This window comes from Eretmochelys imbricata, chromosome 5 (genome assembly GCF_965152235.1).
Source record: "Eretmochelys imbricata isolate rEreImb1 chromosome 5, rEreImb1.hap1, whole genome shotgun sequence".
In the NCBI taxonomy this organism is placed as follows: domain Eukaryota; kingdom Metazoa; phylum Chordata; order Testudines; family Cheloniidae; genus Eretmochelys; species Eretmochelys imbricata.
In genome coordinates, this window is record NC_135576.1 from 22,213,980 (window position 1) to 22,231,562 (window position 17,583).

Sequence of the window (17,583 nt, forward strand, 5' to 3'; positions counted from 1 at the left end):
AAGGCCAGATTCTGCTGTCACAGCAGTGTAAATGAGAAGAAAGTCAGTGGAATTATTTAGAATTGACACTGGTGTAGCTGATCAGACTCTTGTCTTGAGTAAGGAATTTAGGATTTAGCCCACTCTAAAACTGCAGATAAGATAAATATTTGTGTCTAACAAGTGCACTGGTTCTTCTTTCCTGATCTCACTGGTTCTTTGTTCTGAGATTTATAAATAGCACATTTCATGAGAAGTAAAATATATTCTACAGTGGCTAATAATTGTAATTTAGAGTTACAGAAAAGCATGAGAAATAGTGGAGAGAAAAAAAATCAACAGCTGAAAAAGAAAAAGCTTCTATTCAAGTTGTGCAAATCCCAGACTTCAATCAGATTCACTGCTAACACACCACATGTGTATATAGTATAAGATGCACAACAAAGATAACTGCAGGAGCACAAGGTGACACCATGAATTTAAAAATACTCACCTGTCACTTCTGGAGATGTGGGATCTAATAACAATGATAATACTTTGCATTTCTACAGCATCTTTCACCTGTAGAATAAGTATTAAATAAAATAAATTTGGTTATCTCAGTTTAGCCTATGCTGGATATTTATCAACATCAGAAACCCACATCATTTGGCACAAATGGCAGTCCAGGAGAGACCCACTACTGTAAGAGTAAGTTTGTGTTGTAGTTCAGGACTGAGGAGCAGTTAAAGTAATTGGAAGAAGTTTGCATTATTCATTATTCCTGGCTCTAGTGCTAGCCACCTATCTTTGACTCACCACAAAAATCACTATATTCACTCAGAGCCGTGTGATTGTGCAGCATCTACTGCAAGTTCTAAATCCATAAAGCATTTGTCTTAGGATGCAGTGTTATACATTTCAGGATTTTTTTTTTTTATGCTTAGCATAGAGCTGGTCAAAAAAGGGAAGTCTAGTTTTGCAAAATATGTCAAAATTTCAACATTATTTTTGTTCTGAAGTGTTTGAAACGGACCCAATTTTCATTTTTAACATTTTTTTCATGATTTATTTTTTCTGAAAACAATATCACAGTGATTATGGACATTTTTCATTTACCAAAGACCCAATTTCTGGTTAAAAAATTGAAAACCATTCTGATACGCTTTTTGATCTTTTCAATAAAAAATTTTGGAGAAAAGGCAGCACTCTTTGCAAAAAATAATTTGACAATTTTTCATGAAAAATGCTGATTTTGAAAATGCCATTTTTTCATGGAAAAAAAATTTTTTTTTGTTTGAAAAATGCTGACCAGCTCTAGGTTAGTGTGATTTAAGCAGGTACATCTCCTACATTGATTTAAATCTGGAGGTTTAGAAGTCTCTCTCTGGCTCTCTCATATGTACACATACTGCTTTGGAACTATATGGCATTCCATCAATTTTGCTTGTACCGTGCAGCAACTCCCATGATACAGTATTAAATTCATATGGTTTGCAAAAAGCTCTCAAGCCCTGGTTTCTCTTTTACATGACACAACATTTCTGTTCAGCTGCTTGCTTTATTTCAGTGAAAGTGGCTTGAGCTTTTTCTTTAATAGTGTCTATATCCATATTCTGAATGTTCTGTAACTGTCCAAGGATAGACTCCTTGTCTTCTTCTTCTACTTGATCTTCTGCCACCATTTTCTGAAGGTCTTCTGGTAAATCCACATCATCACCAGCCATTTGTATCTGGTTCTCATCCATTTCACTCTGTGAGAAAAACAAATATAGTCCATTCCATTATGACAGCACACTGCCTTTGCTAATATAGAACCTGATCTATCAGCTATTGAAGGTGATTTTTAGACACAACAAGTGAATTTGGGTGCCCAGCCTGGGAAACCATTAAGAGGTATGATTTTCAGAAAGTGGTGAGCACATGTCCTCTGAAAATCAGGTTCCTTTAGGGTGTTTCAAACAACACTGCCAAAAATGGAGGTACTCAGAATCACTTGACACTTTTGAAAATCTTGGTCATCACTATTAATTGTGGTGACAAGTTGGTACTCTGTGTGTGTGATCTAGCTACATAAACAACGAACAACAACATCAAAATCAACCTGTTGCAACTCCCGGAGCTAATCTGCAGTATAAACTCACTTCTGGAAGCTTATTCTTTCAGCTGTGACCTACAGATGACATGAAGCAATGTTTTTGAGGCTAAGAAGTCGATTATACAGGTGGTCCAGAAGGCATTAGCTTTAGCGAAATTGTGCTGCTGTTGTTTTTTTTGTCGGAACGCTGACAGAATATCTATTAGATCCTGAAAACAAAGCCAATGTATCTGTTTGCGCAGTGTAAGTGAAAGCTGGAAAAAAATGGATTTCCTCGGACCGTTGGAAAAGGCCTCCGATCAAAGGAATGGTGGCAGTGGTTGGGCTGAGGGTGGGGATTGCCCGTTTAGAATTTGACCATTGTAATGTTATGCTGGGCTGCCACATCCCTACCCCCAAATTAGAAACTCAGTAAGTCATTTTTTCTGATCTGTTTCTTTCCAAGCTGTAAACGATATCTGCAGTTACCATACAATCAATTCTCTGGGGAAAATCAACAGGTGCGGAGGAGCACGTGGTTCAGACAGAGACATCCCTTAGGGGGAGTATCTATAAATGGATATTCCCTGTGTCCTAGTAAGGCGAGGATGGAAGATGATAAAATACGGGTAGGATCTGATGAGAAACAGTCCAATGAAAAAAGTCTCATTCAGTTACGTCATGTAATGGCAGACAGCTAAAAAGGGACACATTTTTAAGTGCTTATATGCCAATGCTAGAAGTCTAAATAATAAGATGGGTAAACTAGAGTGCCTTGTATTAAATGAGGATATTGATATAATAGGCATTACAGAAACTTGGTGGAATGAGGATAATCCGTGGGACACAGTCATACTAGGGTACAAAATATATCAGAAGGGCAGAACAAGTCGTGCTGGTGGGGGAGTGGCACTATATGTGAAAGTAAGCATAGAATCAAATGAAGTAAAAAAATCTTAAATGAACCAAACTGTACCATAGAATCTTTATGGATAATAATTCCATGCTCATATAATAAGAATATCACAGTAGGGATATATTACTGACCACCTGACCAGGATGGTGATAGTGACTGTGAAATGCTCAGGGAGATTAGAGAGGCTATTAAAATAAAAAAACTCAATAATAATGGGGGATTTCAACTATCCCCATATGGACTGGGCACATGTCACCTCAGGATGGGATGCAGAGATAAAGTTTCTTGACACCTTAAATGACTGACTCTTGGACCAGCTAGTCCTGGAACCCACCAGAGGAGAGGCAATTCTTGATTTAGTCCTAAGTGGAGCACATGATCAGTCCAAGAGGTGAATACAGCTGGACCCCTTGGCAATAGTGACCATAATATAATTAAATCTAACATCCCTGTGGTGGGGAAAACACCACAGCGGCCCAACACTGTAGCATTTAATTTCAGAAAGGGGAACGACACAAAAATGAGGAGGTTAGTTAAACAGAAATTAAAAAGTACAGCACCAAAAGTAAAATCCCTGCAAGATTCATGGAAACTTTTTAAAGACACCATAATAGAGGCTCAACTTAAATGTATACCCCAAATTAAAAAACAAAGAACCAAAAGAGAGCCACAGTGGCTAAACAACGAAGTAAGAGAAGCAGGGAGAGGCAAAAAAGGCATCCTTTAAAATGCAGAAGTTAAATCCTAGTGAGGGAAATAGAAAGGAGCATAATCTCTGGCAAATGAAGTGTAAAAATATAATTAGGAAGACTAAAAAAGAATTTGAAGAACAGCTAGCCAAAGACTCAAAAAGTAATAGCAAAAATGTTTTTAAGTACATCAGAAGCAGGAAGCCTGCTAAACAAACAGTGGGGCCACTGGATGATCGAGATGCTGAAGGAGCATTCAAGGACGATAAGGCCATTGTGGAGAAACAACATGAATTCTTTGCATCAGTCTTCATGGTAGAGGATGCGAAATGTGAAATTGCAGAACTACTAACTGTAGTATGTAACCTAACGTTTAAATTAGCTTCTGTACCAAATGACTGGAGGTAATGTGACGCCAATTTTTTAAAAGGGCTGCAGAGGTGATCCCGGCAATTACAGGCCAGTAAATCAGACGTCAGTACCAGGCAAACTGGTTGAAACTATAATAAAGACCAAAATTGTTAGACACATAGATTAACATAACTTGTTGAGGAAGAGTCAACTTGGTTTCTGTAAAGGGAAATAATGCCTCACCAATCTACTGCAATTCTTTGAGGAGGTCAACAAGCATGTGGACAAGGGGGATCCTGTGCATATAGTGTACTTAGATTTTCAGAAAGCCTTTAACAAGGTCCCTCACCAAAGGCTCTCAAGCAAAGTAAGCAGTCATGGGATAAGAGGGAGGGTCCTCTCATGGACTGGTAACTGGTTAAAAGATAGGAAACAAAGGTTAGGAATAAATGGTCAGTTTTCAGAATCGAGAGAGGTAAATACTGGTGTTCCTCAGGAGTCTGTACTGGGACCAGTCCTATTCAACATATTCATAGATGATCTGGAAAAAGGGGTAAACAGTGAGGTGGCAAAATTTGCAGATACAAAACTACTCAAGATAGTTCTAGGCAGACTGCAAAGAGCTACAAAAGGAACTCTCAAAACTGAGTGACTGGGCGACAAAATAGCAAATGAAATTCAATATTAATAAATGCAAAGTAATGCACATTGGAAAGCATAATCCCAAATATACAAATAAATGATGTGGGCTAAATTAGCTGTTACCACTCAAGAAAGAGATCGTGGAGTTATTGTGGATAGTTCTCTGGAAACACCCACTCGATGTGCAGCAGCAGTCAAAAAAGCAAACAGAATGTTGGGCATCATTAAGAAAGGGATAGATAATAAGACAGAAAATATCATATTGCCTCTATATAAATCCATGGTACACCTACATATTGAATTCTGCATGCAGATGTGGTTGCCCCTTCTCAAGAAAAGATATACTGGAAGTATTTCTTCACACAATGCACAGTCAAACTGTAGAACTCTTTGCCAAAGGATGTTGTGAAGGCCAAGACTATAACAAGGTGTGCAAAAAAGACCTAGATAAATTAATGGAGGATAGGTCCATCAGTTGCTATTAGCCAGGATGGGCAGAGATGGTGTCCCTAGCCTCTGTTTGCCAGAAGCTGGGAATGGGCAACAGGGGATGGATCACTTGATGTTTATCTGTTCTGTTCATTCCCTCTGGGACACCTGGCATTGGCCACTGTTGGAATACAGGATACTGGGCTAGACCAGAGTGGAACGCAAAGCACTGGGTCACGGCCGCTCTGGTCAACAGCACCGACTGGGTCGTTAAAAGTCTCATCAGCGGTGCTGCCCGGCTAAGGCAGGCTAGTCCCTACCTGTTCCAACACTGTGCTTCACCCTGGAAGCAGCCAGCAGCAGGTCCGGCTCCTAGTTGGGGGTCCACAGGGATCTGCGTGCTGCCCCCACCCCTAGCACCAGCTCCCCACTTCCCAGCCAATGGGAGCAGGGGAGGACTGTGCCTGCTGGCACTGGCCGCTTCTGGGGCACAGTGCAGTCTGTGGTGCCAGGAAAGGCAGGAAGCCTGCCTTAGCACCCCCACTGCGCCACTGACTGGGAGCCGTCCGAGGTAAGCCTGCACCCCAACCTCGTGCCCCAATCCCTTGCCCCAGCCCTGAGCCCCCACAAACCCAGAACCCGTTCCTGCACCCCAAACCCCTCATCCCCAGCCCCACCCCAGAGCCTGCACCCCAAGCCCAGAGCCCTGACCCCCTCCTGCACCCCAACCCCCTGCCCCAGCCCAGAGCCTCCTCCAAAACCCTGAACCCCTCACTTCCAGCCCCACCCCACAGCCCTCACCCCTGCACCCCAAACCTCTGCCCCATCCCTGAGCCCCTCCCATACCCCAAACATCCCCTGCTCTGTTGGGTTGTGGGCATCAACAATTTTCTTTAACTGGGTTACCAGAAAAAAAGTTTGAAAAGCACTGGGCTAGATGGACCTTTGGTCTGACCTAGTATGGCTGTTCTTATGGTTCCACTAAATCAAAATATGGGGAGTAAGCTTAATACAGAGAAGTAAAATAATCAGCAATTATTTTAAAAAGCGTGAATCTGAGCTACTAAATTACATATATTATGCCTAGAGTCAAACAGTGTTCTATTTATAATACCAGGCTAATGGTCCGGTTACAAGAGAACTGGACTTAACATAACACGGATACAGGGGCGAAAGTAACTTAAAGAACTTACCGGTACTCCAGAGTCCTGAGCAAGGGGTCGTGGCCTTGACCAGAACAGGTGGGGCCTTTAAATACCCGGGCCCTTTAAATCAAGATTTAAAGGCCCCAGGGCTCCGGCTGTGGCTGGGAGCCCCAGGGCCTTTAAATCACACCCAGAGCTACCAACTGCAGAGGCAGCTGGGAGCCCCAGGGCTCAGGGGCAGTTTAAAGGGCCCTGGATGCTGGCCGCCACTACCGCAGCAGAGCCCCTGGCCCTTTAAATCACCACTGGAGCCCTGCTGTGAGCCCTGTGATTTAAAGGGCCCCAGGGCTCCGGCCGCTGCGGGGTTCGGGTGGTGCTTTAAAGGGCCTGGGGCTCCCTGCAGCAGCTGGAGCTCCAGGCCCTTTAAAGCGCCACTGGAGCCCTGTCACCGCTACCCCAGGGACTCCGGCAGCGGGGCCTGGGGCTCCCTGCAGCGGCCGGAGCCCTGGGCCCTTTAAAGCACTGCCCGAGCGCCCTGCCAGAGCCCCTGGGGTAGTGGTGGCAGGGCTCCGGCGGCGATTTAAACGGCCAGGGGCTCCGGCCGCTGCGGGGAGCCCCAGGCCCTTTAAAGCGCCAGCCTGGGGAAGCCGGTCCGGTCCGGCATGCTGGCTCTTGCCGGTACGCTGTCCCGGACTATACCAGCTTACTTTCACCTCTGCCTAGATATTACCGCAGCCACCTTGTATACCCAGCAATCATAAGCTGGAAACAGGAACACCACATAGTCAAGAAGAATTTAGCCTTGGCAGACAGAACAAAAACATCTGCACAGCTGCAGTTATAACAAGAATAGCTGACCTTGGTCTAGGTGCCTGTATTTGTAAGTTTTTAGCTGAAAGTTTCTTTGCTGATAAGTAGAAATTATGAGGGATTTTTTTTGCTGTTGCTAGGGAAATTGTTAGTCTATTAGAAGTTACTTTGAGTTATGCTTTGTTTTGAGCTACTTAAAAAAGATTAGTTAAGAGTGTGCATTTTGGAGAAGTTTGGATTTTCTATGAGCAAACTGACTGACATCAATGTCCCCAGTGGCAAGGACGACGGCTGGCCACTGGAGACCTGCTGCCGCCACTTGACAGCACCTCAGACTTTGGGTAGCTATCTCTGCGGTGCTCTCTAGACTACTGCTATTTTTGATGTGTATTTTGTACTCAGTCAAAACAAGGGTTTTTTGTTTTTTTTTTTTCCAGTGGAAGCATTCTTATATGTACCAATCATTTATCGGATGAGGGTGCTTTGTCCCCCATCTGGAAAACAGAGATTAGTTAGCATAGCTTTGGGTTCAGATAACCCCAGGTAACAGTGCCTGGTTTTAATTGAACTACTTCATTGATTAACCATCTTTTGTATTAAAGGGTGGTTTGGAGAGCAAACTCTCACACTGTACACGTACTTTATTCTGTTGAAATACAATGGAAGGAACAGGCCTATAGGTCATGATCAAGACTCTCCTGTCCTAAGCCTCAGCTATCTACCACTATTCCATAACCCCTAGCTAGTTCCCACGGATAATTTATATAGCAGCTAAAATTGTGCTAGGTACTTTACAAGCATGTGAGAAGAGAGGTCTTGTAGAGTTTACAATCTAAGTAGCCAAAATACGATAGAGATCTGGGAGAAAGTATCTAAGCACACAAGAATGTGATTGAGGTGATGTTCAGTACATATATCTTATTAGTTCCACAAAGTATTTTTAAATCCCTTCTCTTCCCATGTGGCTAGAATTTATTGACAATGGGAAGATTTTTGTTGCTTTTTAAAATATTCTATTCACCGAAAAGTAGGTTAAAGAGGTTCTGCTTAAATTGTACAAAAAAATCACCATAAAGATATATATCATTTCAGTTCAAATGGCAAAAGTTCTGGAAGACAGAAGCATATGAAAACAGTGCAATAGAATGGAAACTATTCTGCAACCTTAAAAAGAAGGTAGTGCTACCTGAAGGCAATGTTCGTTATTTGGTATAGGAGGGTTTGGAATTTGGCCCTGTTCAGTTTTACACTAAGACCCTTTTACGTCTCTCTAACAACATAAAGGGTCTTAACATGGGAGCAAATTACATTTATACCCACTTTCAAAACCCTTCTCATTGCTAGAGTGGTGTGTCGGAGTATTAGTGTAAATAATATGTAGTGAGTGCTAATTTCTGAAAGGCCCCATTTATTAACTAACTTTAAAAGGAATCTGGTGGCTAATAAGGAATTTTAGGGATTGTCAACACGTGGAATTTAAGTGTTTGCTAAACAGGAACACGGTACTCTTATGCTGGAATAAGAATGTCCATACATGGAGTTAATCAGGAACTACTCCATGGGTAAACAAGCCTTAAGAACAAAACTTCTTCCACCAAAGGCTCCTCAAAAAAGTGTGTTAGCATGAGAAGGTGCTCACATACTACAGTGACGAGTGTGGTATGAGATTCTTTATAGGATAAAATAACTGGACAAATTCTTCTCCATCTTCCTTAAACCAAACATACAAAACAGAAACTATATGTAGGTCGCCAGTCAGCGTCTGTCTATGACATGCTGAAAGTGAGGGGTTGTATTGTGCATAATCAAAGCACTAGCTGCAGCATTGTTAAGTGAAGTAATGGGAGGACTTAGACAACAAAAGAGAGGATGGAAGTTGGGCATGAGTCTGAGAATGCAAACGAGAGGCAAGGGAAGGAACTAGTTAAGCAATTAAAGGGAGCAAAATGCAGCAGATACTATACACGCTTGTTTTCTGCTTGCTTGCTGAAAAGCCCTGCCAATGGGACTATGTCAATTTTTCAAACAATGGCCATTTTGTTTAAATTTTATGGTGAATTCTGATGGGTCCAGCATTCATAAAAGCAGGATATTTTGACACAGTTCACACATCAAAGATAAGCATTAATGCCTCATTATATCTCCAAAATGAAGCATGACAGTGGCTAAGGCCCAATCTGAATAAGCAGTAATGCGGTCAGCAGGAGGTGTTTCAGAGAATGAGAGGGTTCTGGTATCCGAATGACTGTATGAATGAATCAATGTAAGAATGAATGCAAGAATGCACATGTGCAATGGACATTCAGTCTCAGTTCTATAGCAAGGGAGGTCAGATTGGCTTACCCGACTGCTTAATCATTATTTACTGTTACAGGTTTCCACGTGACAGTATATTTGATAGCTTTGTTTACCTCAAATCTGATTTTTTTCATATGCTGTTAAAATAGCCTGGGCAATACCAGAGTTAATATGATGCAAATAAAATCAAGATGCTTGCAAGAAACAATAGGAATAGGATTTGCTACCACTTAATCTGTTGAAGACAGCAACAATATTATAATAAATATTCTTTATACAGTTAACAATGCATTAATAAGGAAACTTTTGCTACAAAAGGAGTTTCTCTTCTTGAGGTTCTTCCCAGCCAGTAGTACAGGTGGATGAGGGTGGACTTCAGATAACAAAAGTTACCCTACAAATTAGACAAACTCACATTAACCAGTCAGCCATAGATTTCCCAACCTTTAGATAGCAATAAATATATTAACACTACTACATACTGAATTACTGTATATTAAATCCATACATGCACAGTACTCACTTGGCCCACCACTACCATGGTCGATGATGGGGTTGAACCAAAATCCCAGGACTGAAGATCCTGGACTGCTAATCACGCTAAGAATTCTAGTAGGGAACAGACTACCAATGGTAAACTAAGAAGAATATAAACCTCAACCTTCCTTTCGAGGCAGCTTCTCAGAGTTCCAGTTCCAGTTTTCCTACTTTGACTGTTTAATGGAAATTTAGTTTAGATATCTGGATTTTATTGATTTGCGTAAGCCTGACAGACATAATAAGGGATTTGTTCTATTAGAAAATCAGACCAAAATTTTCAGTGGGAGCTAGCTGGTTCCCAACACTTAAAAAAAAAATCAGTTCTATCATTCAGGTGCCTATATACAGAATTAGGTGGCCACCTTTAGCACCCCATTTTGAAAGTCCTGGCCTTAATATCAAATTCATTTCAGAGCCTGCTGGAAAAAACATTAAAATATCCTTTGTAATACATTTATACCAAAATCCACCAATCCCAGCCAGCGAATTATTGTTAATGATTTTAAATGGAAGGTGCTCAGACACTATGAATAGGTACCAGTATAAAATCCCAAGGTAGATAGGTGGAAATATCGTTTTCATTGCTGAGGAAAGCACAGACTTAAATATTATTTTTCATTGAGGAAAGCATAATGTTACTTGAAGGCTTGTGGTCTACTGATGAATCACACTCTACTTTCTACGTGATTCTGCAAGTGCTTTTCAACACTCGCTTAAGGACGTGCACTTCTGAGAGTATAGAGTACATTAGCCACCATTTTGCCTTAGCCTAGTTCCTTTAAAGCAGCATCTGCTCTAAGCCAGAGCCCTGATTGTGGACCTTATACATCAGTGTAATTAGCAATCATCTAGTCTAACCATTCAGTCTGATCAACTCTATTTAAAATCAAAGCCAAAGGGATGAAAGATCACAGACTAATCCATACGGGAGCCAAACGATCTCCTCAATATCATTAAGCAACAGAGTACATTTAGATTTATCATTTTATCATGTGATTTGCCTGTGCCTAATGTACAACAGTATTTGGATATGGTGACACTGAACAGAATTCAGGGTTGTTTCAGGGCTTTGCAATGGGCAGATGGCAATTCCAATTAGAGTGAATCTGCACCTACAATGAAAGTTGCCTGCGAAATCTGACTTCATTAGGGGCTGTGTGCTGGGATTGCCATGGTGCACTGAGGGGAAGCAATTCTGCAACCCTAGGCACTATGGCACTGCTGTAGCCTCAGGATGGCAGTTACACTGTGCGCAGTGCACTCCCACTTTTGTGGAGAAGAATGCCTAGCAGCTTTATGGATCCACTAGCCCTTCTCCCCACAAACTCCCTTTGCAATGGAGAAAGATCTCACCTCCCACCCCTGTAGAGCTCCATGGTGCACAACTGGTGTGTGGAGCCTGCATGGAATCCCCAAATCATACTCCTCTTTCTACAGTGGAGCTACATCTGTTCTACTAGGTCAGGGCCTGCAGACAAAGGATTTGGCCTTGTAAGAAAGTACAGTATATGTTTTATACAGACAGTTCTCTGAAAACTCAGTGTTCCAAATTCTCCTCAGGAAAGTTTCTCTCTGTGCTTTGACAATATCTATGAGGCAGAAAGAGATTATGTAGCATGCAGCGTAATGTTTAGCATATCGCTTATTTTCAGAATAGTGCAGTTATTAAATTGAGTCAGTGATAGTCTGGCTCCAAAATACAAAAAAGTATTTAGGGATTATGAGGCTGCATATAATTAATTATATGTTTCTTTTGTTCCTCATGCATTGTAAGAGGAGAATGTATTCCTTTTTGAACTATTTTTTTAAAAAAAGGAGAATGTAAGTGCATCATTTTATAATGAGCCCGTTATATGGATGATGATATCTGTAAACTTTTTCCTTCAAATGGCAATGACTGAGACTCTTTACAGCAACCACGAATCTGCCAAAGCAATGTCAACGGACAGTGAAAGTGGGGAGATTAGATGATACTGTACATTTCAACTGCAGACCAGATGGTGTTTTGCAAAGTCTTACATAAAAGCTGCGGGGGGGGGGGGGGGATTTACGTTTCACTTCTAAAAATATTCATGACAAAAATTCAAGAAACTGACAAAGTCCCACAATTCTTTCCCTCTCCCTTGACCATTTCATTCTGACATTTTGCCCAGATCTCCTAAAATTTTCCCTGCAATTTTTCCACCTGGTTCCTCACTGCCATCTCATACCTTCTTTTTAAAGAAGCTATAAGCCATTCATATACAGCTAGAGAGATGTCATCTTCTCCCCCTTACCTGGCTTTTTTTTTTTTTTTTTTGGTAAGGCAACAAGAAAGCAGATTTTCTAGCCACCTCCAAACGACCTGGGCACAATAAGCAGTGAGATGTAGAGCTACTGATTTAAGTATGCCAGTCTGGGCTTTAAATGTGCAAGAGATAAACACAAAAAATCAGAGCTAAGAATTCCATTCCACGGTCTTATTATTGGGCATTCATTAGCACAACACAGGTGAGAACCAGGGGTGAAAGTAAGACTTATTGGTACACTGGGGCCAGCTCTGGCCCCCGGAAGGGGCGGAGCCTAAGGTGGCAGGGGCGGGGTTGAGGGGGTCAGAGCCAGCCCCAGCCCACCCTGTAAGGTAAGTGCCCCCCCCCCACTAGGGTAGCAGCAGCAGCCCAGGGCTCTGGGGGCTATTTAAAGGGCCGGGGCGGTAGAAGCAGGGGAGCCTTTAAAGCCCCGGGCCCTTTAAATAGCTGCCAGAGCCTTTAAAGCCCTGGGCCCTTTAAATAGCAGTGGGGCTCTGGAGGCGATTTAAAGGGCTGGGAGCCCCAGGCCCTTTAAATTGCCCCCTGGGGAAGCCAGGCTTACTTTCACCTCTGGTGGGAACCAAGAAGCAGCACCGTCCAAGGTGAAAATAAACCAGTTGACTTTTCGGAGCATAGATTATACTCCCAGAGAGAGATGAAGAACAGGGCACATTCTGATTTTATTACAAAGTGGAGAGAAACTGACTGCTAAACAGAGAAAGAATGGCCCCTTTTTTGGGGTGGGGGAGGGGTTAGATATAAGGAAGTAAGGAGACAGGGTGTACCTTGCACCAGTGGATAAGGGGGATGGATGATGATGACTCCAAACCATATTTTGATCCCAGTTACGACGGTGTAAATCCAGACTTCATGAAGACTTTTGCCGTTGGTAGTGCTAGAGATGCCAGTGAATAAGACACTGGACTGGGACTCAGGACACCCAGGCTCTATTCCCAGCTCTACCACTAATCTTGAGCAGGTTGTCATCTCATCTCCATTATCCTTTCCCACTCTGTCTCTCATCTATTTAGACTGAGAACTTTGCAGGGTAGAGATAGTCTCTTACTATATGTCTGTATAGTGCAGCTCAGTGCAATGGGATCTCAGTTGAGCCACTAGGCACCACTATGACAAAAAGATAATCATGTTAGTTTGATTTACACTGGTGTAAAGCAAAACACAGTCTAGGCCTACATTTAAAAACAAACCCTATCTGATACAGAAGTCCAACAGAAGCAAAGCTATGGCTATCTCTTGATTTAGCACAGGACTCAGTATGCTGGATTCTATCCCTAGCTGTGACTTATTAAAAATAATAATGCAATACCATCTCTGTCTAACTAACAGCTATAAATCAAATCCTGGAACATAACATTGAAAATTGACATCTCAGGTGCTGCTCAGGTGTCAAATTCAGAGATAGGTCACATGCACAAATTTTTTTAGCATCAGATTTGGTATAATTTAAAATTAAAATGTTAGTCTCACCAATGTCTTTGAATTTTCAATCTATTTTTTTTGGACAAATCACAGTAGGCAGAACACAGAAACATATCTACAGGTATAACAAAGCTTACCAGTCAAGGTATTGAATCCACACTGTTATTCCACTATTACACCAGCATAACACTGAAGTTAGGTAGAGATGAATCAGGTCTCCAAATGCAATGTTTAAGGCAGAGAGCTGTGCTCTTCCCATATCTCGCAAAGAATGCTTTGCTGATTACTGATTAGTTCCCTTACCATTATGCTTTCTTTTTCTGTGCAGAGAGGGGCAATCACCTCTATGTTTCTTGGCTCCTCTGTGCATGCAGTCCCAAAGTGCATCATCATTATTATTAAATATTTATATCTTAGCACCCAGAACCCCCAAACCAGGACTGGGGTCTCATCATGCTAGGTGCTTTAATTTTGTTGTTTTACCTTATAAATATTAGGAAAGCCAAGTCCCATCTTCTCTATTTTGCTCAAAGTCTTTCTTAGAGGAGCCAGACATATAAATCTGGAACTTTCTCATCCTTCAATTGAAGTGGGAAGCTATAGAATTTTTACCAAAAGAGCCTTTCTTCAAACTCTTATTCAGTCCATTGAATTAGATAGGTGTCAGACAACAACATTTTAAACAGTTTGAATAAGAATTACTTCCCCTCACACATTATCAAGGTTTCACCTTGCATGCTTTCTCTAATAACATAGTCCTCACAGTTCTCCAGTCATCCATTAAGTCTTCGAAGAAAACCAAGAGACAAGGCCTGTCTTTCTAATGTAAGTAACAAGCAGCAACTTCTCATTCAGCCTCTTTCAAAAAAAAAAAAAAAAAAAAAAGGCTCTCTGAATACATCATAAAGAAACAATAGTAGACCTAATTTTGTTTTCATTGTTGATCATCTTTAAAATAATTTCCTATTGTTACTGGCATTTCATGGTTGATTTTCGAATTACCTTGGCTGATAAAATATCTCAGGTTAGCTGTACATTTATATCAATTGCTCAGACTAGCCTAACAATCCCATATAGATGACATTTCAAATGACACACTATTTAATACACAATTTTGGAGGTCATAACCTTAGTTAGGATAACAGGAACTTTCCCCAGATAAGCTTTTTAAATGCAACTCATGAGATATCTCTTATTTTCACCTTCTTTTTGAGGCCTAATCCTACAAATTTGAGACTTCAACAGGACCATGTGTGTGGGTAAGAAATATTCAACTGAGGTCAAGCCCAGTGTTGGGTAAAAAATAAATTATTAAGCTGAATCCAGTTCACTGTATTAAAAACATGCAGTAAAGACAGATCTTATCTTGGAAATAGGTGATATGCTGACTACTGTGGAGAGGCAAAAGTTGTCAACAAATCATACCTCTCATAGATGAAAACATCTTTTCAATGACAAACCGAAGCTGACAATGCTGTTAATAGGATTAAGGTTCATTAAGGAATTGTTTTCTCCTATAAATCTGGTCCAAATAGCATGGATCTTTAGGATTTACACAGATGTGGGGGCCCTTTTTAATTCTGACATTCATTATTGTATTTACACCTTAGGATTCTTTCTGATATTGTTAACATTTATGCCTTTCAGTTCAGTAGCCTGTTATTTAGATTCAAGCCAATGTTTCCAGATGGTTAATGCAGTTTGGGTTGTTGTATTACCTTTTTGAGAGTATTATGCAGTGCTTTATAAGGATAATGAAGAGCTATGCTTTTGTGGGGGAGATAATTTGAATCTAATTATTTGTTTTTTTCAATGTATAATTTATATATTTTTTCTATGATCAGAGGGAAGAAAGTTAGGTTACAACCAAGAAAATAATAGATCATATAGATGCACAAATCCAAAATGGTGAATCTTGCAACACTTATCCAGTTGGGCGCCAATTCAGCAAAGCACGTGCTTAACTGTTTTGCCAACTCAGAGCTTCTGTCCTTACTTGGGCAGAACTCCTACTATTGTCATTGGAAGTTTGATCAGAGGACTGAATGAAAAATGAGGCCAGAATACTACAATGAGCATTGGACAAATCCATAGGGATCACTGGGATTTTGGACAAAGGTGTGTGTGTGTGTTTTTGGGGAGAGGAGACCACTTGTGTACAGATTATTGCAGCATCAGGGCCGAAGTATTACTAGGGTTGCCAACTATCTAATCACACAAACCCAAACACCTTTGCCCTGCGGCCCTGCCCCGCCCCTTCTCCTAGGCCCCATCCCTGCCCCGCCCCTTCTCCGAGGCCCTGTCCTGCTCACTCTATCCCCCATCCCTCTCTCACTTTCACCATGCTGGGGTAGGGGGTTGGGTTGCGGGAGCGGTTTTGGCTCTGGGCTGGGGCTGAGGGGTTCGGAGTGTAGGAGCTGGCTCCGAGCTGAGCACCCTGGGTACAGGAGGGGGTGCAGGGTGCAAGCTCTAGGAGGGCGTCTGGGTGCAGGAGGGGCTCAGGGCTGGGGCAGGGGATTGGCATGCAGGAGGGGGTGCAGAGTGCAGGCTCTGGGAGGGAGTCTGGGTGTGGGAGGGCTGAGGCAGGGGATGCGGTCTCTGAGAGGGAATATGGGTGCAGGAGGGGGTGAGGGGTGCGGGCTCCAGCCAGGCGGTGCTTACATCGGGTGGCTTCTAGTTGCCAGCGCAACAGAGCTAAGGCAGGCTCCCTGCCTGCCCTGGCCCCACACTGCTTGTGAAAGCAGCCAGCACTTCCCGGGGGAGGGGCGGCAGGGGGCTCTTAGTGCTGCCCCTGCCTACAAGCACTGCCCCCGCAGCTCCCATTGGCCACAGTTCCCGGCCAATGGGGACTGTTGGGGGCGGTGCTTGCAGGCAGGGGCAGCGTGCAGAGACTCCCTGTACCCTCTCCACTCCCTGGGGCTGCAGGGATGCGTTGGCTGGTTCTGGTAGTGGTGCGGGGCCAGGGGCAGGGGCCTGCCTTAGCCCTGCTGCACCACTGGACTTTAAGTGGGCTAAAATCTCCCGGATTGGCTTCAGTAGCCTCCGGGAGATAGAGCCAGATTCCAGGAGACTCCCTGAGAAACCCTTAGTATTACAGGGGAGATTTTCATCATCACCGTAGGGCACTGCCATGGACTAGGCCCCTAACTACGCTAGTGCCTTTGAAAACCACTCCTTTGAGGATTTAGCCCCACAGAAGTAACAGCAGTAAAATATTGCTCCAGGAAAGGAATGTACATTAGCTGGTTCATCACACATTCCCAGAAGGCAAAACAAAGTTTATGATTTTTTTTTCTACTCATCCATTAATTTAAATGCTAGTTTTTTTTGTTTTTTTGTTTTTGTTTTTTTGTTTGTTTGTTTTTTTTTTTTTTTTTAAACAGATTTAGGCCTGTGACCCAATCTCTACTTCTAAGTTCTATGGTGGCAGAATGAACTTTTTTGCAATTAAATTTGCCCTCAATTTTTTTTTTTTATTCTTCATTACTTACCAATGTTACAAAACCCATTTCTCCAAGAATGAAGTATTCAGGCCTTAGGGGCACGCATGATATGTTGACCCCAACAAATGTCATATTGAGATTGCTGGATGGATAAGAGATTAGTGGATAGCTAAGGATAAGCTCTACCCCTTGCATTGATGTCAATGCCCATGTAAATCCCACTCTTTCCAGCCACTGACAAAAAAGTAAAAGTTTTCTGTATAAACAAGTGCCAGGTTTGGGGGCAACAAACAGTTTCAAAAAAAGTTTGGATGGCTTCCACCTCAGTGGACGGGGAACCAATCCCCTCAGGGACAGGCTGACTAGTGTACTAGAGGGAGTTAAACTAATAACAAAAGGGAGGGTGAAATGAGGGAAGATATGAGCTGTCATTTAGCACAAAATTGAGATGTTGAGAACGAACTTAATCAAGGGACATGAAGAAAAATTCTTTGACTGTGCCATTGCTAGAAGCCTGGGTAACAAACAAGAACTGGAATTGGTCGTTTGTGAGCATA

General features: G+C 42.2%; 1 protein-coding gene across 1 annotated transcript in view; it reads right to left on the reverse strand.

Moving 5' to 3' along the window:
* Window positions 1–1,351: 1,351 nt before the first annotated feature.
* Window positions 1,352–17,583, reverse strand: part of CPLX4 (complexin 4) — a 32,636-nt gene continuing 16,404 nt past the window's right edge. The window contains exon 3 of the mRNA XM_077816231.1: window positions 1,352–1,712. Within this exon, the coding sequence (XP_077672357.1) occupies window positions 1,485–1,712 (228 nt within the window). The 3' untranslated portion in view covers window positions 1,352–1,484. The remainder of the gene's footprint in view (window positions 1,713–17,583) is intronic.